This window comes from Haemorhous mexicanus, chromosome 13, assembly GCF_027477595.1.
Source record: "Haemorhous mexicanus isolate bHaeMex1 chromosome 13, bHaeMex1.pri, whole genome shotgun sequence".
Taxonomy (NCBI): Eukaryota; Metazoa; Chordata; class Aves; order Passeriformes; family Fringillidae; genus Haemorhous; species Haemorhous mexicanus.
In genome coordinates this window covers 21,109,495-21,130,443 of record NC_082353.1, presented here as the reverse complement: position 1 = coordinate 21,130,443, position 20,949 = coordinate 21,109,495, and the positions used below count along the sequence as shown (strand labels likewise).

The 20,949-nt window shown below is 45.8% G+C and overlaps 2 protein-coding genes across 13 annotated transcripts in view; both read right to left on the bottom strand.

The window, feature by feature from the left end:
- Positions 1-9,430, bottom strand: part of MAP2K5 (mitogen-activated protein kinase kinase 5) — a 127,604-nt gene extending 118,174 nt beyond the window's left edge. Inside the window, exons 1-2 of one of the 2 annotated variants that reach the window (XM_059858739.1) lie at positions 9,182-9,430; positions 2,701-2,749 (exon numbers count right to left, since the gene is read on the bottom strand). In XM_059858739.1, the coding sequence (XP_059714722.1) occupies positions 2,701-2,749; positions 9,182-9,316 (184 nt within the window). In that variant the 5' untranslated portion in view covers positions 9,317-9,430. The remainder of the gene's footprint in view (positions 1-2,700; positions 2,750-9,181) is intronic. The other variant, XM_059858738.1, reaches the window with a different exon arrangement.
- Positions 9,431-9,566: 136 nt separating this feature from the next.
- Positions 9,567-20,318, bottom strand: C13H15orf61 (chromosome 13 C15orf61 homolog). Of its 11 annotated transcripts, none has more exons than XM_059858740.1 (4): positions 17,550-18,177; positions 15,321-16,117; positions 13,251-13,367; positions 9,567-10,749 (listed from the first exon to the last, which is right to left on the bottom strand). In XM_059858740.1, the coding sequence occupies exon 4, from the start codon at positions 10,743-10,745 to the stop codon at positions 9,783-9,785; it is 963 nt and encodes a 320-aa protein (XP_059714723.1). In that variant the 5' UTR covers positions 10,746-10,749; positions 13,251-13,367; positions 15,321-16,117; positions 17,550-18,177; the 3' UTR covers positions 9,567-9,782. The 11 variants fall into 11 exon arrangements, 9 of the variants coding, with proteins under 9 accessions (XP_059714723.1, XP_059714724.1, XP_059714728.1 ...); XR_009488190.1 differs by lacking the exon at positions 15,321-16,117 and adding an exon at positions 19,984-20,318 and having other exon boundaries at positions 10,271-10,749; positions 18,155-18,301; XR_009488189.1 differs by lacking the exon at positions 15,321-16,117 and adding an exon at positions 19,971-20,318 and having other exon boundaries at positions 10,285-10,749; positions 18,155-18,301.
- Positions 20,319-20,949: the final 631 nt, after the last annotated feature.

Here is a 20,949-nt window from a genome sequence, read left to right as displayed (position 1 = left end):
CCACCCTAAAACCTTTCCCAGGCTGGAATTCCCACCCTAAAACCTTCCCCAGGCTGGAATTCCCACCCCAAAACCTTCCCCAGGCTGGAATTCCTGCCCTAAAACCTTCCCCAGGCTGGAATTCCCACCCTAAAACCTTTCCCAGGCTGGAATTCCCACCCTAAAACCTTCCCCAGGCTGGAATTCCCACCCCAAAACCTTCCCCAGGCTGGAATTCCTGCCCTAAAACCTTCCCCAGGCTGGAATTCCCTCCCTAAAACCTTCCCCAGGCTGGAATTCCCACCCTAAAACCTTCCCCAGGCTGGAATTCCCACCCTAAAACCTTTCCCAGGCTGGAATTCCCACCCTAAAACCTTCCCCAGGCTGGAATTCCCACCCCAAAACCTTCCCCAGGCTGGAATTCCCTCCCTAAAACCTTCCCCAGGCTGGAATTCCCTCCCTAAAACCTTCCCCAGGCTGGAATTCCCACCCTAAAACCTTCCCCAGGCTGGAATTCCTGCCCTAAAACCTTCCCCAGGCTGGAATTCCCACCCTAAAACCTTCCCCAGGCTGGAATTCCCAAGAATCTGGGGGAAATAAAATCCAAGAATCTGGTGGGAAAAAAAAAAAAACAAAACAAACAAACCAAGAATCTGGGGGGGAAAAACAACCCAAGGAATTCAAATTATGTGAGAAAAGGATTTTGTTCATTCTGCCTCTGGAAAGGTAATAATGGAAAACAAAAAAACCCAAACAAAAAAAATTATTAAAAAAAGCCAAACCAAAAAAAAAAAAACAAAACCCCAAAATCCACCAAACAAACTCCAAAGAAATGCAGAAGAGTGAAACATAAACCCCTCAGAATTAGAGTTTCAAACAGGAAGAGAGCTACTGGAACACCACACATCCACAAGAGGGATCAGAGGGAGAGCAGAAGAGGGATGAATTCATGGATCAAAGGTCTGGGGAGAGGGAAAAATGGAAAATTCTAGCAAAATATTCAGAAAAAATCCACATTCTCCCTTTGAAATAACTGAGTTCCCAGCTGCAGAATTCCTGACGGTGGTACAAACAGAAGGAATTAAAAATATGTGGATGAAAAGGCAGAGAACAATAAAATTTAATCTAAACTAATCAGGCAGAGAGTAAAAGCTGAAGAAACTCAGTCCTGACCCTGAGCAGAGCTCCTTCAGCATCCCAAAGACCCAGAAAGATTTCCAGGCTTCCCTCCCTGCCCAGAGCTCCCAAACCTGATTTTCCAGCATGAACCAAAACTAAAATTCCCATCCTGGCTGGGTTTTGTAGCCCCAGCTGAACTGGAGGAAGGGGCTCAGAGGAGAGCAGAGAGCAGCAGATGGGAGAGGAATCCTGAGCAGCAGAATCCCCAAATCTGCAGCCAGCCAGGGACAGGGAGGGTGCTGAGGGACCAGATGTTGGCCCTGGAGAGCAGCAGAATCTGCAATTCCTGCTGGGGCTGGGAACACCAACCTAAAACCACAAAAATCTGGGATGGAGACAACGATCCCCACCTGAGGCAGAGATGGAGAACAGGAAAATCCAGGGGGGAAGAAAACCAAGCCTTTAAAAGCATCAATATCCATAACATCTCTGAGATGGCAGGGAATGGGCTCAGCAGCTGGGAATGACAGAGCAGAGACACGCAGGAGCAGATGTTGGGAGGCAGAGGAAAAACCAGAATTTCCCAGGAATCCCCTGCACATGGCACTGCCCTGCTGGAGCATGGAGCTCCAACACAGCTCAGTGGGACCTGGGAGGGCTGGCACACAAATGGCAACAGCAAATCCAGGGAAAAAAGGCTCAAAAGGCAAAGCTCAGGGCTGGAGTTCACAGGCAGGGCAGGAAAATCGCCGAGGTTCGGAAATAAAACTTTGGCTGGGGAGAGGAAAAGACAAGGTGTGAAAAGAAAAGGAGCATTAAATAGGGCTTGAAGGACCATAAATTGATATTTCCTCTGATCATCCACACACACAATGAGCCCCAAAGCTCTGAAAAGGGGAGGAATACAAATAAAATGATGAAAATGAAAGGCCCCGTCTCAAGCCTGCTCTGTCACCCCTCACTCAGACCCTGCCATCCCCTCCATCCAAGGAAAAACAGAGGAAAAAATACAATAAAAATTATAATTTCCTTTCGTCTCAAAGGAAAACTATAATAAAAATTAAAAGACAGCAGCAGGAGCCTGCTCCATTTGGAAGAAAACTCCAATTTTTCAGTATTTTATCCCCTGGGGCACTCCCCTCTGCAGCTGATTGCTCTCCAGACAGGACAATCCCCCAGGAACCCCTTCCAAAATAAAAATAAACAGGGTTTGAAGAACAGATCTTAGCCTAAAGACTTGCTGGGAGGATTGGAGGGTTACAGTTTTAAGCTGAGACCTACAGGTAGTTTATACTTTTCATTTAATTTGAGCAATAAAACTGCACTGAGGAGTAAGAGCATGGTAAGGTCAGGCTGGTAATTAAAGCTCCTGTGTGGAAATATTCCAGATGTGATTAAATAATAAAATATTGCCTGCTTTAGTGCCATTATTAAAGTTGCATTAATGCATAAATATTTAACCATAATGTATAATGAACATCACTTATTTTAAAATAATAAATAGAATCAGAATAGAATCAGAATCACATAAAAATGATTTATGTATTAAAGTTACAGCCCAGCAATGTGACAAAGGAATTGGCTGACAAAAGTCACACTTACACTCAAATGCTGTGGTTGTTGCATCTGGCAAAACTTGGCCAATGACATCCTAAAAATGCAAGGAAAAAAATCATTAAATATCAAAGGGAAAAGCCTGATTGGCATTCAGTCACCTGAGTCCCTCCCCAGGGCCCCAAAATGAGGAAGCTTTTAGGGCACAACACAAATCTGCTCCCACCATGATGTTCCTCTCCTCCCCCTCCACCAGACCTCCAGGAAAACTCTTCCCAAATAATTGCAAACAGCTCTGTGCTCTCTGCTCCTGCAGCTGAAAAAAAAATCCATTTTTTCCTTGGGTTATAGAGACATGGGCACCTGAGTGATCAAAACCAGCCACAAAAAGAGCTCTATTAATTTTATTTTGCTTTAAAACCCCATTTTCTCCTGTCTGGAGGGCCCTGTCAGCCCCACCTGGGATGTGAATCCCCCAAAGCTCAGGAGGAACACTCAGACCTGGGGGGAACTCAGGGGAACCCCTGAGCAGCAGAGACAGCCCCAGGCAGCTGCACAGCCCCAGACACAAACACACCTGCAGCCACCCCCTGCCCAGCCCAGATGATTTTTAGGGTACCCAAGAAGAACTTTTATCCTTTTTTAGCCAAAACACTCCAACACCTCCAGTCCCACGCCCCTGCTCCAACCCAGGTTTTATTGCTGACACTGGAGAAGAGCTTTGGCCACTTTTCAGCCAAAATTCCCATTCCAATCCCTGCTCCAACCCAACAGCTTTTTTGCTGGTACCAGAGAAGAACTTTTATCATTTTTCCAGCCAGACCACACCAACACTTCCATTTCCAAACCCTGCTCCAACCCAGATTCTTTTTGGTGATACCAGAGAAGAGTTTTTACCATTTTTCAGCCAAAATTTCCATCTCCAACCTCTGCTCCAACCTTTTTTTTTTTTTTTTTGCTGAGACCAGAGAAGAGCATGGATCATTTTTTCAGCTTTTACCATTTTCCAGCCAAACCACACCAACATTTCCATTTCCAATCCCTGCTCCAACTCAGATTTTTTGTTGATACCAGAGAAGCTCTTTTATCATTTTTTCCAGCTTTTATCATTTTTCCAGCCAAACCACACCAACGTTTCCAGCTCCAATCCATCCTCCAACCCAGATTCTTTTTGGTGATACCAGAGAAGAACTTTTACCATTTTTCAGCCAAAATTTCCATCTCCAACCTCTGCTCCAACCTTTTTTTTTATTTTTTTTTTTTTCTGAGACCAGAGAAGAGCTTTGATTATTTTTTCCCCTTTTACCATTTTCCAGCCAAACCACACCAACATTTCCATTTCCAATCCCTGCTCCAACTCAGATTTTTTGTTGATACCAGAGAAGCTCTTTTATCATTTTTTCCAGCTTTTATCACTTTTCCAGCCAAACCACACCAACATTTCCAGCTCCAATCCATCCTCCAACCCATCCATTTTTGCTACTACCAGAGAAGAACTTTTACCATTTTCCAGCCAAAATTTCCACTTCCTACCCAATTTCTTTTTTTTTTGCTGGGACCAGAGAAAAGCTTGGATCATTTTTTCACCTTTTACCATTTTCCAACCAACCCACACCAACATTTCCATTTCCAACCCACCCTCCAACCCAGCCATTTTTGCTACTACCACAGAACACTTTTTACCACATTTTGACCAAAATTTCCAATATCTGCTCCAACCCTATTTTTTTTTTTCTGGGACCAGAGAAGAGCTTGGATCATTTTTTCACCTTTTACCATTTTCCAGCCAAACCACACCAACATTTCCATTTCCAATCCCTGCTCCAACCCAGATTTTTTTCTGCTGGTACCAGAGAAGCTCCTTTTCCATCATTTTCCCAGCTTTTCCATTATTTTCCCAGCTTTTCCATCCTTTTCCCAGCCCCTCCTTGGCTGCCAGCCCAGCAGGAGCCACACCAGGGCATGGCACCAATGCCCAGCGTGGCTCTGCCCCTCCCTGGTGCCTCCTGCCACCCCCAGGAAAAATAATGAACTTTTTGGAGTTAATGAAGGCCAGGATTGATGGCAGCACATCCACGGGAGCCTCTCGGGGTGCACAACACCCCCTGCCAAAGCTGCACTGATGTCCTGCCACTTCTGCTCCCTCCATTTGTCTCTTTCCTCTGGAAGGATGACATGAAAGATTCTGTGTCACAGAGACACAATTAACAACGTGGCAGAGCAGCACAGGGTTTCCACAGAGCCAACTGAAGCAAATAACAAATATAAAACTTTCTGGCGGCGTCTCGGATGGGGAAATAAATCAAGAAATGTGATTCAAACTGTTAATTGCACACCAGAAACGTGCAGGGTGGCTTGATGGTGGAATTGTAAATTTGTAGAGGCAAAAATAAGGGGAAGAACCCTCAAAATATTGCCATGTTGATAAAAATCCTTCCATTCTCCAGGGTTTAGCAGCCCCTGTCAAAAGCCACAATTTCTAATAAGAAATGAGTCCTGCCTGCACAGAAGAGTGTATTAATTATTTCTAAATCCATTAATTTAAACACTGGAAATTCCTCAGCAAACACACTTGAACTGTGTTAGATTTAAGCCCCTTGTCAACGTTCACCTATGGGCACACAGATGCCTCTAAGAAATTGATTTTAAAACTGTTGAAAATCTGGATTTAAGGGGGAAGCTTCAGAGGCAGCTCTGAGACCCCAAAATTCTGCTTGGAAAATTCCAAACCTCCCAAAGCCCTGAAATAGGATTTAAAAAAAAAAAATCTAATTTTTACTTTATTTTTGTCTTATCTGCACCCCTCCAGAATAACTTTTTCTGTGTATTGAGACTTCTTTAATAGCAAGTAATAATCAAAAAGTAATGAAGGATTGAGTAATAATCAATAAGTGAGTGACACACCCCAACTCCTGCACTAAACAAACACCAGCAGCCCCAAGGCTTGGCCCAGCTGACAATAATTCCATTAAATGAGTGTACCTGAGAGAAACCAGGCTGGCAGGGCAGGGCAATCCCAGCACTGTGAAATTCCCAAATGCCTGCAGAGCTCCAGCCCCAGACCTCGGGCTGACCCAGGATTAAGGGATTAATCCAAATTTCAAAGGATTACACCTGCACAGGGGATTTTCTGCTGTCACAACAGAGATCCTGAGCAATAAAATACTCCCACTTGGAGGCAGAATATAAGTAAGTATAAGTATAAAAATAAGTATAAAAATAAGTATAAAAATAAGTATAAAAATAAGTATAAAAATAAGTATAAAAATAAGTATAAAAATAAGTATAAAAATAAGTATAAAAATAAGTATAAAAATAAGTATAAAAATAAGTATAAAAATAAGTATAAAAATAAGTATAAAAATAAGTATAAAAATAAGTATAAAAATAATGGAAGTAGAATAGAATATAAACATAATAGAATATTAAAATATCTAATATATAGTATCTAATATATATTATACATTATTATAATATACATCATATACTGACTATACTATATAATGTATTATATGTATTATATATATAATGTGTAATACATTATATATTTATTTTATAATAAAATTCTACCCCCACTTGCTGGAGTGGGTTTGTGTAAGGCATACAGAACTGAAAAGCCCCTAAAAATGAGGAGAAACATCAGGGAACAGCAGGTACAAGGTTTGGAACTCCAAAACCAGACCTGCTCTCTGGAGGAGCATGGGTGAGAAAGCAGAAAATGTGCAACTCTGCTCAAATATAAACTAAATATTGAAGCCACAGCTCTCCCATTCCAATTAAATCTGTTTTATCTCACTATGACCATGGGAAGTTACCCAGAATTAACACCAAGTGCTTAAATACCAGGGGCAGGGGGATGCAGACAGCTTGAGGGGAAAAAATAAGCTTATTGTAATTCATTTAGTGGGGCCTTAAAAATAAAGCTATTTACTGGAAACTCCCAGGCCTGCAGAGCTGGGACACAGAGAACTTATTTCAGGTGACACCACGAAGAACAGCTCTGAAAACGAGGATGGAAATAAACCTGCACACCAGCCTGAAAGGCTGCACTCACTGAGAGGCAAAATTAATAAAAATCACCTTAAAAATATAAAATAATAAGAATAATTTCACCAGCCTGAAATGCTGCAAGGCTACATCCACTGGGAGGCAAAATCAACAAAAATCAGCTTAAAAATCAATTTATTTATTTCATTTAATTCCTGTATTTATCTGACCTACCACTTCTGAGTTGATTGGAGCCTTTTTCATTTTTTTTATTTTAATTTATTTCATTTAATTCTTGTACTTATCTGACCCACCACTCCTGAGTGGACTGGAACCTTACTAAATTTATTGTAATTTAATGCAATTTATTTCATTTAACATTTATCTGAGCAAGCAAGCCCAGGTGAATGCTGTGATGGCAGCTCCTGAAACACAACCAGCAGCACCTGGCAGGGGATAAATGCAATTCCCCTCAGCAGCACAGGTGGGACAGGACAGGACCAGCAGCACAGGGTGCCCCAGGTCCCTGGCACAGTGGAAGGTGTCCCTGGGGCAGGGGGTGCAATGGGGTGGCATTTAAGGTCCCTTGCCACCCAAACCATGCTCCAATTCTGTCATGAGCACGACAGAAACTCTGATTTTTAACAAATCCAGCAAGGTATCATCCTGCCCTGGTCCCTCTGCCTGCTCTCCACCAGATCCCAGCTAGAAACCATCTCAGCAGAGAAAATGCTGGAGCTCTGGGATGTCCCCAGCTCCAGGCTGGCCTGACTGCCCTCCTGGCTCACCTTCTCACTCCTCCACACCCAGGAGCTCTCAGGAGCTTGGCTGCCTCTCCACATCCTCTCTCACCCTCTGGCTCTACTTACTTTTAAATAACCAACCTGAATTTACAATAATTCTAGGATGGAAAAGGAGAGTCCAAGGATCTGGGGTAATTTCACTTTATTTTGGGGGAAATAAAAGGAAAATACAAAGCAGGGTTGGAGAAAACCAAACTCATTTGCTCCCCTTTTGTTTAAGGGCACAGAGGGGCACCCCAGGCTTGTGCAACCACCAAGGGGAAACTGCCCCTCCCAAAAACCTCCCTGGTCTGTCACAGGTGCTGCTCCTCTCCTGGAAGCTGTGGGAAATGCTAAATGTTGGGAAAAGGACAGCTGGGATTTCTGTCATCCCTTCCAGTGAGCTCTGCAACCCTCCAGGCCCAGCACTGAGCATCTTCCAGCAACCCAGCCCTCCATCCCCACGTGTCCTTCCCACAGGATCAACACCTGCAAAATCCCTCTCCAGTGTTAATAACAGAATAGATATCAGTAAAAACTGCACGTGCACCTGAGGGGGGGTGTGGGAAGGCTTTCTTTAGAGAATGGGGGAACACAGAGTCCTGGGATGTGCTGGGGAGGAGAGGTGAGGGCAGGCTGCAGAAAGCATCACCTGCACCCAAGCTACTCCTTGGGCTGAGGACACAGCTGGGAAGGAGTGGGATAAACACCCACTCCCATTTTTGAGTGGGACAAACACCCACTCCCATTTCTGAGTGGGACAAACTCCCATTTCTGAGTGGGATAAACAATAAACATCCACTCCCACTTCTGAGTGGGACAAACACCCATTTCTGAGTGGGATAAAAACCCACTCCCATTTCTGAGTGGGACAAACTCCCACTCCCATTTCTGAGTGGGACAAACTCCCACTCCCATTTCTGAGTGGGACAAACTCCCACTCCCATTTCTGAGTGGGACAAACTCCCACTCCCATTTCTGAGTGGGACAAACACCCACTCCCAGTTCTGAGTAGGGTAAACTCCCATTCCTGAGTGGGATAAACAATAAACACCCACTCCCATTTCTGAGTGGGATAAACAATAAACACCCACTCCCATTTCTGAGTGGGACAAACTCCCATTCCTGAGTGGGATAAACAATAAACACCCACTCCCATTTCTGAGTGGGATACACAAACACCACTCCCATTTCTGAGCAAACAGCATCCTTGTGTGCAGATGGACATAAAACCACAGCAGGGAAGGGGCTGAAGGACAGGAGGCACAGCAGAGCCCCAGCCCGGGAGGGGACATGGCACCACGAGCAGCTGTGGCCCCAGCCCAGGTGCAGAGCCCGGCACTTCTGAGCGGGGAATTCCTTCCCAAGGCACGGAGGAGGGGACGCCCTGACCCGGAGGTGCCCCTGCCCACGGCAGCGGGGCGGATTTGGGCACTCCAGAGGTTCCCTCCAGCCCAAAGCAGGGCACGATGCCCCTGCCTGGCACCTGCAGCACCCTCCCGAAACCTCGCAACGCCGGCGCTGGCCCGGGACGGACAAAAACCACTCTCCCGTTAAACATTCCGCCAGAACACACCCCAAAAACACCTCCCGCCATCCCGGCAGGGATTCGGACACCCTGGGCACACAGTGCCGGGCACGGCGGCATCGCCTGATGGCCGGGAGCGGGGTCCCGGTGGCACCCCCCGGGCCGGGAGCGGGGTCCCGGTGGCACCCCCCGGGCTGGCTCGGGGGTCCCGGTCCCGGCCGGACTCACTCACCAGCACATCCCTGAAGAGCAGCTGGGGTGCGGAGTGCACGGTCCAGTCCACGGCGGCTCCGTCGGGGATCTTGATGCGGATGACGAGCGCCTGGCTGTCCATGGCGCCGCAGGGGCCGCAGAGCAGCCAGAGCATCCCCGCCCCGCGGGCTCACATGCTGCGGCCGCCGGGCCGGGCCGAGCCGAGCCGGGCCGGGCCGGGCCGGGCACAGCCTGCACCGCCCTCCCGCAGGAAGGAGCCGCTGCCCCGGAACCAAAACGGAGCCCCGGGAGGAGGGGATGTGCGGCGGCGGCAGCGGGAGGAGGAGGAGGAGGAGGAGGAGGAAGAGGAAGGGGAAGGGGAGGCGGCGCCATGGGCGGGGGCAGGCGGGCCCGGCCCCGCGGGGGATTGCTTTCCTCTCTCTGTGCCTGCTGTTCTGACAGCAAAAGCGCAGCGAAAGGCGAATCCAGCCGGGCCGGGATTCCCGCTGGAAGCGGTGCGGAGCTCCCGGCGCGGCCGGGCTGCGGAGGGACGGCCTGGGGCTGCCCCGGCCGGGGCTCGGTGCGGGCCGTCCCACCACAAACACCAACACAAAAACTCAAACACAAACACAGACATAGGCTCAAACACGAACTCCGGGCCGTGCCCGCTGCCCTAACCTGCCCGCGGGGCTCGGGGAGTCGCTGCCCCTGGAAGTGCCCGGGCATGCCCGAATGTGGCACTCGGGACACGGGGAGGGGCACGGCGGTGCTGGCTCAGGGTTAGGCTCGGGGCTTCCGTGCCCGGCTCTGCCCATCCCTGCCTCGCTGTCCCTGCGGAGCAAACTGGGAATGGGCACTGGGAATGGGTACGGGAATGGGCACTGGGATGGGCACTGGGAATGGGTACGGGAACGGGCACTGGGAACAGGCTCTGGGAATGGGCACTGGGAATGGGTACTGGGAATGGGCACTGGAATGGGCACTGGGAACAGGCTCTGGGAATGGGCACTGGGAATGGGTACGGGAATGGGCACTGGGATGGGCACTGGGAACAGGCTCTGGGAATGGGCACTGGGAATGGGTACGGGAATGGGCACTGGAATGGGCACTGGGAACAGGCTCTGGGAATGGGTACGGGAATGGGCACTGGAATGGGCACTGGGAACAGGCTCTGGGAATGGGCACTGGGAATGGGTGCTGGGAGCACTGGGAATGGGTAGTGGGAACAGGCACTGGGATGGGCACCAGGAATGGGCAATGGGAACAGGCACTGGGAATGGACACTGGAATGGGTACTGGGATAGGTACTGGGAATGAGCACCAGGAATGGGAACTGGTTGGGCACTGGGAACAAGCACTGGGAATGGGCGCTGGATGGGCTGTGGGACAGGCACTGGGATGGGCTCTGGGCCAGCCCAAGGCCTGCAGGAGCAGGTGAGGGAAGGGCTCGGGGCAGTGGTGCCAGCAGTGTCACTCACACACATCACGGCTCCTCCACGTTCTGTCTCTCCGGGGTCGATGTCCAGGTACAACTCTGCCATCTCTGAGTCCTGCCCGTCTGTCAGGGATGCAGCTGAAACCAGCCCGGTCCAACCACGATCCATCCTCCTGGTGAAAGACAATCCCTGTCCCTCTCAGCCACAAAGACAGTGTTCTGACAGCTGTGCCATCACAAAACCCCAAATTCAGCTTTTCAAACCAGCTTTTCACTGCCACAAGGCACAGGGAGAGCTCTCTGCTCCACACAGCTCTGCAGCATAAAACAATCCACTTTCTTTTTTTTTAAAGAGAACGGCATTAATCTCAATTGTGGGCTATTGATCTGTGCATTTTATCACACTCTCTCACATGATCATCTCTGACAAACTGGACTATTTGAGTTATTTTATCAATTTAGAGGGGGGGAATGGGAGGTATATTTAATTCCTGAAACGTCTTCAAGCTTCTTCATATTCGGATTCTATTTTGTTTGAGCTTTAGGAAAAAAAAAAATTCAATGGCCATTAGCAGAGATAAATTCTCTCTCTGTTCAATAACTTTATAATTTAGTTCCTATACGAAAAATTAATAGAGCCCCAGCTCCTAAGGATCTAAGGGACTGGTGGTGCCCACACAGACATCTTTCTGCTCAAATGAACCTTTTACCTGCAGTCCCTGTGTACCTCTCACTCAGCTCCATTTCAATCAGAGTCATTTTCCATTAAATTTTAAAGAATAGGACACAAAATGATGGAATTTCTATAGACCTGCAATTTTTCTAAAATGTCTTCTTCATTTATGAGACGATGGGGAAAACCAACTCAATTTGCCAAATTTGCATAAATATTACGTCGATTTTCCTGGGCTAATCACAGCCTTAATCCCCCATTCTGATTTGTGTAATCAAACTTGAGGGGTTTTTATATCTTGAGAAGTACAGCACATCGAGCACGTAGTTATTGATACAGGTTTGGTTTTGCCACAGACTTATTTAAAACCAACTTTAATCAGAAATTTTCATTTGAAATACACCATTTGAAGCAAATAGTTGATGTTTCTTTCATCATGCTGCAGGAGTTTTGCTATGAGATGTCACCAACATTAATTTTTATATTTTTCTTTCATGGTGGGGGAAAATTGGTGTTGTGAGAACACAATCCTTGATTTTTTAACATAAAATATTCTTGAACTTCTGCATTTGAGTAGCCCAAGAATCTGTAAAAAGTTCAAGTTCCCAGTACAAGGATTCCAGAATCCTCATTAAAAATAATTTAAATAATTAAAGCCTGATTTTCCCCACTAAATGCAGACCCCACAACATTTGTAACCACATCTCCAACAGGATTGCTCACCCCCAAGGGAACACCACCCAAAATCCGCAGAGGACCGAGGTGTCAATGCTTTAATTGCAGCCTGGTGAAGCCCACAAGTTCTCTAAATTCAGGTTTTTGTCAGCGAGGGGGAAGAGGCTCCCTCGGTGCTGCCAGCAGCTGCCACTTGCAGTGTGCTGCTGCTCTCTGCTGCTTTCCGGCGCCGCTGGAGAGCACCCGGAGCATCCCGAGCTGGCCACGCCAGGAAATAAATATTTATTTCCAGAATGCTGACACAGTGAGGAGGAAAATCGTTATAATCTCGCAGGAGGCTCCGTGAGGATGGGAAAATGCTGTCTCCCAGGGATTTGCTGAGCAGGATAATTGACTCCAAAAGTAAGGAAAGAAGTTATTACTTGGTTAATTCCCACTGCAAAGGAAGTTGCCCAGCACAAGAAATTTTCTATTTTTGCTCTGCCACAAACAGCCTGTAATGGAGTTTTGGGTCCCTCCAGCAGAACTCTGTAAAAAGAAGAGGGAGGAAAACAAGAGCTGCCTCCCCTGGCTCTGCTGCTGAATATTGCTGTGGCAGGATGTGGATTCGGCTTCTCCTGGCCTGAGGAGGGAGGTGGGAGCTCATTCTCAGGAGAGGGATGGGTGAAAATGCCCAGCGGTGAATTAAAACCCAGATTAGGAGTCCCAATTCCTCCAGTCCTGCACTCATCTCCTTGGATAAAAGGAGGCACAGGAAGGATAGAGGCAGAAAATGCTGATTTCATTCTGGATCCTACTCAGCATCTCCAATAATCTCATTATTACTAGAATTTTTCCAGCTCTGTCCTAGGAATAATTATATATATATAAAATATACATATACATACATATATACATATGTATATGTATATGTGTATATACACATATATATTTTCATATATACACACATATATATGTGTATATATACATTATTATACATATATAATATGTATATAATAATATATGTGTATACAATAATATGTAACTAATAATATATGCATTAGTATACATATATAATACTATATCATGTAAATAATAAAATAATATTGTAATAAAATATATAATGTTATAATAAAAATAATATACTAATATAATGTTATAATAATGTGATAAAATACATAATGTTATAATAAAAATAATATTATATATTATGTAAATAATATGTACATCATGTATGACCTAGAAATAATTTGTATTTATTAGGCAACAGGCTAAATCATTCCCATTTAACTATGAAAATATTTTAGAATACTGTTGTGTTCCAACACCAGTGCTGTGCCACCTTACCTGTAATTCAGGCCCTGAGTGTAAAACACACCTGGAGGAATCAGGATCTCTGTGCCAGCTCTTGGTTCACCAAATTCAATTTACCATCCCTGCTTCCTCCCTGCACCAGTTTCTAGGCTGCAATTATAAATAACAAAGGACAAATTCTCAGTTTCCTGGAGAAAATGGCACCTGATGGTTGTTTTAGGAACACACGTTTTCCTGTCTTATTGGGAAGATATAAATATCTGACTTTCTATGTTGATAAATAACATATCATGGTGAAATTCACTTTTTTTTCCCTTTCAATTGCCTGTGAGTGCAGCAAACTGAATTCCCTCAGGCTGGTGAAAAATAGGTCAGCAGTGTCCAGGCTTTCTAAAGATATTCTTCCCTGAAAGGCATCTCCTGCAAAGGCTCACCAGGTGCACCATGGATAAATTCAGACTCCTTAAAAATGGCATTGCAACTTCCAGCTCCCACTGCCCCTCCCAGGCACTCTGCAGCTTCTCTGGAATCCAAAAGGACTGTTTGGGACCCAAATATCAGGAAATCAATTCATCCTAGTTTCAGTTCACAGGGAAATTCACTGGCCTAAGCAAATCTTTTAAAGCTCTTTTTTCACAGCAAACCCACCTTGAACTGAAGGAAAACATAACAACAGTGAACTTGATGTAGGCTAAATTAGTAAATATTTTGGTTTTGCTTTAAATGATGAGTAACTTTTGAAAACAAGCAGATTCTGTGATGCACAGTGACCAGGTAACTCCAGCAGTTGGGCTGTGTGTGGTTAATGATGCTCCTGTACCCCTTCAGACCAGCTCCAGGGGCTGCATAATTGTTTTTCTGTCAACCTATAAATTCTTGAGTAACAACACAATTATTGTGATTTTTCTTCCTAAATAATTCATATCTCACAAAGTACATAAGCAGGCCCATGAATCACTGAGCATGCAACAATCATATCTAATGGCATTTCTTCTTTTAAGGAAAAAAACCAGGTTTGACTTCGTAATCTTGCTCAAAAATCAGTGTTCTAACCTGATATTTACATTTGAAACTTGAAACTTCCCTTGATCAGAGTTTTTGTCTGAAGGATTGCTTTTAATCATGTTTTCCACTTTTAATTCTATTAGGATTATTAATATCACTGCAAGAAATAAATTGGGTTTATAATGAACTACAACAGGGCTCATAAACTGTGCTTAAAGTGATGCAATTACTTTCAAAATCACTCCAAGTTGTTTGCATTCGACTTTTTAGGACTTGAATGCAAAACCAACATCCTACTCCTTTCTAGAAATAAATCTTTCAAGCAAACTTGCAATATATTAGTGACACTTTTTATTCTATATGCCCTGGCTGCAGTGCTGAAGCTGCCACTTGTTCTTAGGAGTATTGAAACTGAAAAATACAGCCCAAAATTTAAATCATGACTTCTATTTCCAGAAATAGGGAAAGGAATGAAGACAACTCTCAGAATTATTAACTCGCTTTTCTGTAGTGAACATGATTGAGGGGTTACAGCAAAAGCCAATATAAATTAAATGGCCACAGTAAATAATACATGAGGCAAAATCCCCTTTGTTTCAGGAAAAGTTGCTCTAAACCAGAGGCCTAAGGGCATTCAACTATTAAAAAAATCTAAATTTCATTCAATAATAATAACATACATCAGGCAGATCTATAATTATGGTTCGTGAGGAGATTTAGGTCAACACGCAAGGTAAGGTGAGGACAGATTTAAATTCTGCCCAAGTCAATGGAGGGTCAGCAGGAGAAAGGCTCTGGATATTGCTCCAGGGAAAGAGAGGGGAGCAGGCAAGGAGCACAAAAACTGATTTTTCAGACAATATGAGTGTACTAATCATAAACATTTAGGAGTCCCAATCCAATCTTTAAATCCAGAATTAATTTAAAGTGGGGAAAACAAGTTAAGAATTTCGTGTTGAACTGGGTCCACCTGCAAGCAGTTCATCAACTGGTGATAAAAAGAGTGATACTACATCTAAAAATATTTAAATAAAACCAACTGCCTGGACCACGTTTGCATCAGCAGCCCCAAAACTTCAGGAAAACAAACAAACCCACCGATGTTTAAGCACAATTTGGAGACAGCAGCAGCAAAGGGCATTTCTTGGGGTAACTCATTAGCACCGTGGAGTCTCAGGTGAAACATTTATCAAGCATACAAAAAGGCCTAAAAGTGAAATATAGTAATTAAGAGCTGGGCTTTATCGATTGCAGGGCTTAAGTAATTTTTCAGAAGCCACGTAAGATTTAATAAGTATAAGTAGTTAAAGATCCTGCCTTGGCTCTGCCATTAGAGTGTAATTGAAGCGGTAAAAAAGATCAGCTGAACGTGTGTTGATTACCACCTTATCTTTGAAAGGCAATTAAGCACCTCAATCATTGCAACAAGATTTGATTGTGCAGCCTTTATTGGACATTGATCTTTCAGCAAAGCAGCTGCATTTCCCATTAAGTGACAGCAGCAGAGTTTAACTGGGACACCCGAGCCCGCTGACCCGGCTGAGGGGTGACACCACGGCTCCTCCAGCTTCAGGTGCCCACGAGGATCGTTATTATTTAAAGAGGTGCTACAAGGAGGAGCCACCTGATCCTCGGGGTTTCGTTTCTCTGGAGTAGTTAAGGGAGGGGAAACAAAGCTCATCTCTCCCTCATTTAAACATCAGCAGAGAGAAAATGAAGGCGAGGCTTGCAGGGGGAACTAAACTTTGTTCTGAGTGGGAGGCAGGGCAAATCAAATCTGTCAGAAGTCAAAAAGGTCAACTTGTGGATCAATTATCCCTGAGTGCTGCAGAATTTTTTGAGACAGGGTGGTGCAAATCTTGCTGGCCTTCAATATCTTGCGCTCAGTCCAAAACCTGAGTGATAAAAAATAGAGGCTAAGAAGTTGGTATTTATAGCAAAAAAGAGTGAAAGTCAGATGAAACGTTTTACCTTTGAAACAAGCTGCTGGGTTTATAGTCACACGTGAAAATGATTTCATCATGATTTAATAACTCACATTATCCCTTACAAAGGGCTCATTTTCCCTCTGAAGAAGTGCAAGAGCTCCCACCCAAGCCCTCGTGAAGGGAATGAGCCATCCCATATTTGCACTCTGCCCTCAGACATCTCCCAGTTCATCCTTTAGCACCATCAACTTCCTAGAGCAAGAGGTCCATTGATTTTCATGTAATACAAGAAAATATTACATTTGCTTAATTGTTACACAGTGAGATCATTGAACAAGAGATCAGGGCTCTATTTAATGCTGCAAGCAGCCCGGAATTGCAGCAATCAATAGGGCAGTTTGTCAGAGATGCTCTCCAAGGAGCCCTGCCCATCACTGCAGGGCCAGGGGGTGCTGCTGCCCTTATTGGAAAACAGGTGAGCAAAGTCAGCAGTGCCCATTACCAGAAATCAAACGAGCTGCAGGGAGAGGAGCTGCAGCTCCAAGGAAGAGCTGTATTTATGGTCTGGTAATTAAAAACCATTTTATCAACCTTGGGTTGAGCCTAAACCTCTACAGCCAGGTATTGATGAGCTCTGTGGCAGTGAATGAGCAGTATTTGACTTTAAACTTATGGGCTGCAGTGAAAATCAGCTCCAGGAAAATGCTAACTGCAATTTTTCTTATTAACGAGGGGCCTTGCAATGCCATCTCTGCTTCTTTGAGGCATTTAACTTGTGGCAAGAATATTCTCCAAAATTTAACAGTGCAAGCACTTCTCTGATTAAAGTGTTTGGTGCTGCTTTTAGAAAAGCCACGTGTGTTGCTTCATTAAGTGGGAAACACTTCTGTTATCTGGAATGAAGTTAAAAAGTATTTAAGTGACATTATACTGTAGTCATGGATTGATAATCATTTATTGAGGAAAAGTGATTGCCCTTCAAAGCAGCCCCTACCCATTTCACATTTCTTTTTTGACTCATGAGAACCGGAATGACCAACTTCCATCAGCAGCTGAGGGATTTAGAACTGACAGCATTAATTGCTGGCTCTGAATCCCAGCACCAGCAGTAGATCCTGCACAGGTCTCCCTGCTTCCATTCATTCCAGATTTTCACCATCCAAACAGTTCCCAAAAAGCTTTTTTTTTTTTTTTTTGCCCAGGTTTCATGAAGTTGTTTTGTCATTGTTTGTGCCTAAAGCTGTGCTTGGTTGCAACTGGAGAAATGAGTCATTTTGCATCCAAAAGTTGAGATATTCTTGTATTATTCTTCTCATTCTCCCCATTAATTAAAAACAACAGCAATTTGTGAATTGGCACGGGGGCTAAATCTTCTACATCATTTAGATTTTGTACTTACCTATAAAGCAATCAAAAGAAAAATAACAACACACACCTGGAGCTCAAGAACTGCAAAAGATACAAGCATCAAACATATTTTGGATGTTTTATTTAAATATAATTTCAAGAAATGTACTACAGCCATCTTGCACTTGTTTAAGGGCATGCTTTTTTTCCCCCCAAAGGCTCTTCCAGGTGATGGTGACCACTCAGTGCCAAGGATTTATTCAGATACACTTACACCTGTGACAATGAATTCATTGTGAAATACCTAGACAGGATCTACACCTGAGCAGCTTTATCTTTTCAGGGACATTCTGGAAATGTCAGTGCATTCACAGTTTCCTTGCCTGCCCACAGGCTACAATTCAGTTCTCTAAGTTGATAAATGCATCTCTTTAAATGATCACAAGTTTGTCCAGCAGCACCAGTCCCTGATCTCCAGACATACCCTCAGAAATTCTAATTCTTCAGCTTCACATCTCTGCAAAAATAAATCTCTCATGACCAAAAGTCCAGGCAGCTTCCTGAAAGAGCACACTGAGTATGAGAACACAGTATAGAAACCAAATTGTTTAGTTTTCTTTAGTCAAAGGCAGCAGATACTTGTAGCACAGAACCCACCAGAGGACAGCCAATCAGTTCAGTACATGGCTCCTTCATCTTCTTTATTCAGAAAATAAATAGTGACTGGGCCATGGCTGGTGTGAACAGTCTCTGTGACACGGGCAAAGAACCAGGAGCCAACTCCATACAGTAAAGTTGGGATGCCTGAGGAGAGATAAAAACACGTTACACACACACAGGGTGAAATCCAAACTGCAAATTCAGAGCCAGGAATGGTGACTCCTAAATGAACTGAGAGGGAAAGTACCCCTGGAAAAGCTGCCTTAGAAATATTTTGTCTTTATTTAAATGCAGCAATCAGTGCTCAACACCTTTCCTGTTGACACAGGGCAGGAAGCAGCAATATGCAGGAATTATTAGGAAAAGAAAACAGGAGGAGAACAACATGAAAGAAGTGAAACATTGCCATGTACACACGATTTCTAGTGATTAAAAAAATATATATATATTCAAATACTAAACCCAAACTCCCAGAATATCCACTTAAGTTATTGGAGTCTATGTCAGAGCAGAAATTAAAAAAATAGGCAGTGAATCCATAGATCAACATGAAGCTGCTCTGGGGAAAATCAGCAGTCAAAACTACCAGCTCCAACAGAACTGCAATGGGCAAAAAGGTTTTTATAAATATATATATATATATATATATATATATTTAAAGTGACATGTTTTAGCACTGCAATTTATCCATCTATTACAGACAATATTCTGTTTGTTATAGAGGAAAAAACAGAGCTGGCTTTAGGCCCTGAGTTCAGAAACACCAAATTTAACATGCTTGAAGCTAAGTGCTTAAGCAGGATTCTGAGGGAAATAAATTGCCTTTTTAATCATGTTTTCCAATCATTTAAATATGAAACATGAGGGGTAGTTGTGAGAAAAACAAAGGTGTGACTGGGTGGAGGGAAAAAGAAAATCAGATTTAAAGGTGCTATTAAGAAACCAATCCTTGTGATTGTATTTTCTCAGTACATCAGCCTGGAAAGGTCAGAAAATTAAGAGCAGCAGACATGTTTGGAAAAAGTCACTGAAAACTCGCAAAAAAAGGGAAATTTTAAGAAATTAAACACGAAAATAAAGAATGCATGAAATGTTATGGCACTGGCACTGTCAATGCTGGCATTCAAATAAGCATTGAATCTGCAGCCAAAATTCTGGAATAATATACTTCAAAACTTGACTACATCTACTTTTATATTAATAAGGTGCTGATAAAGCCTTTTTATTACAAGGATTTCTATTCCAGCAGCACATTAGGATCCAAGCAGCCTGACCATTCCTGCACCAGACACTGCCTGAAAGAGTTTCGCCTCAGAACTGCTCAGAGGACAGAAGTTCCTCCCCGGCACGCGGATTTCCAGCTGGAAAACCTCCCTGCCAAAGGCGAGAGCGGCTTAAATCCCGACAGTGCGATCTGTGGCTGTCCCAGGGGTCAGAGCAACACCAGCTCGGCCAAACCCCCCCGACAGGGCCGAGTTACGGCTCTGGCCGGCCTGAGCCCACAGCTCGGGAATTCCTGGGAGGGAGAGCGGGAAAGAGAGCAGAGGAGTAAGGAGAAAGGGCGAGGGGGAAAGAGACGGAGGGGAAGGGAAAGGAGAAAAAGAGGGGACAGGAGAGAAGGTGAGGGACAGAGGAAAGAGAGGAGAAGGTGAGGGACAGGGGAAAGACAGAGAGAGAAGGAAAGAGTAGGAAAAGGAGACGGAGAGGGAGCGGAGCTGCCCGGTCCGAGCCGCGGTCCCGTCCCCCTCAGGCCGCCCCTCAGGCCGCCCCCTCAGCGCTGCCCCCTCAGGGCGCCGCCCCGGGCCGGACTCACCGGCGTTGAGCACCTTGAGGGCGGTGAAGAAGGCGTCCTGCAGCGCCAGGTCCTGCGGCGCGGCGCGGGAGCAGTGGTACTTGATGAAGGGGAAGCAGCCGGTGCGCAGCACCAGGTAGTTGGCGCCGTCCACGGGCCAGTTGAAGTGCGAGAGGCCGAACTGGTCGTTGTGCACCGCGCTGTACTTGACGCAGAACGAGGTCCAGTGGGGCAGGCGGCGCTGCCGCAGGTGCTGGCTCAGCACCTCGGAGGCGGCGGGCCGGGACGGCGACGGAGCCCGGCCCCGCCACAGCAGCAGCGCCACGGCCGCGCCGTGCAGCCGCCGCAGCAGCGCCCGCATCCCGCGGGGCTCCGCGCCTGCGCCCGCAGCGCGCCTGCGCCGCCCGGGGGCGGGAACCGAGCGGGGACGGAGCGGGAATGGCCTCGGGAACGGAGCGGGACAGCGGCCCGGGAATGGAGAGAGAATGGCCCCGGGAACAGAGCGGGACAGTGGCCCGAGAATGGAGCGGGAATCCCACCCCCCGGTCTGGACCCCTCGATTCCGGAAGGACCCTGAGGGGCTGGAGCGTGCCCAGGGAGGGGAACGGAGCTGGGAAGGGCTGGAGCCCCAGGAGAGGCTGGGGGAGCTGGGAAAGGGCTCAGCCTGGAGAAAAGGAGGCTCAGGGGGGACCTTGTGGCTCTGCACAGCTCCTAACAGGAGGGGAGAGCCAGGGGGTCGGGCTGTGCTCCAGGGAACTGGGACAGGAGGAGGACATAGTCTGAGCTGCCCCAGGGGAGGCTCAGGTTGGACAGCAGCAGGAATTTCCCCATGGAAAGGGTGCTCAGGCCTTGGAAAGGGCTGCCCAGGGAGGTTTGGAGTGCCCATCCCTGGAGGTGTCCCAGGAATTTCTGGAGGTGGCACTCAGGGCTCTGGGCTGGGGACAAGGTGGGCATGGGCACAGCTGGGACTGGGTGACCTTGGAGGGCTTTTCCAGCCTCA

Bases quoted from the DNA above. Each gene is read 5' to 3' on its own strand.
- C13H15orf61 (XM_059858740.1), bottom strand. From the start codon at position 10,745: ATGGATCGTGGTTGGACCGGGCTGGTTTCAGCTGCATCCCTGACAGAC.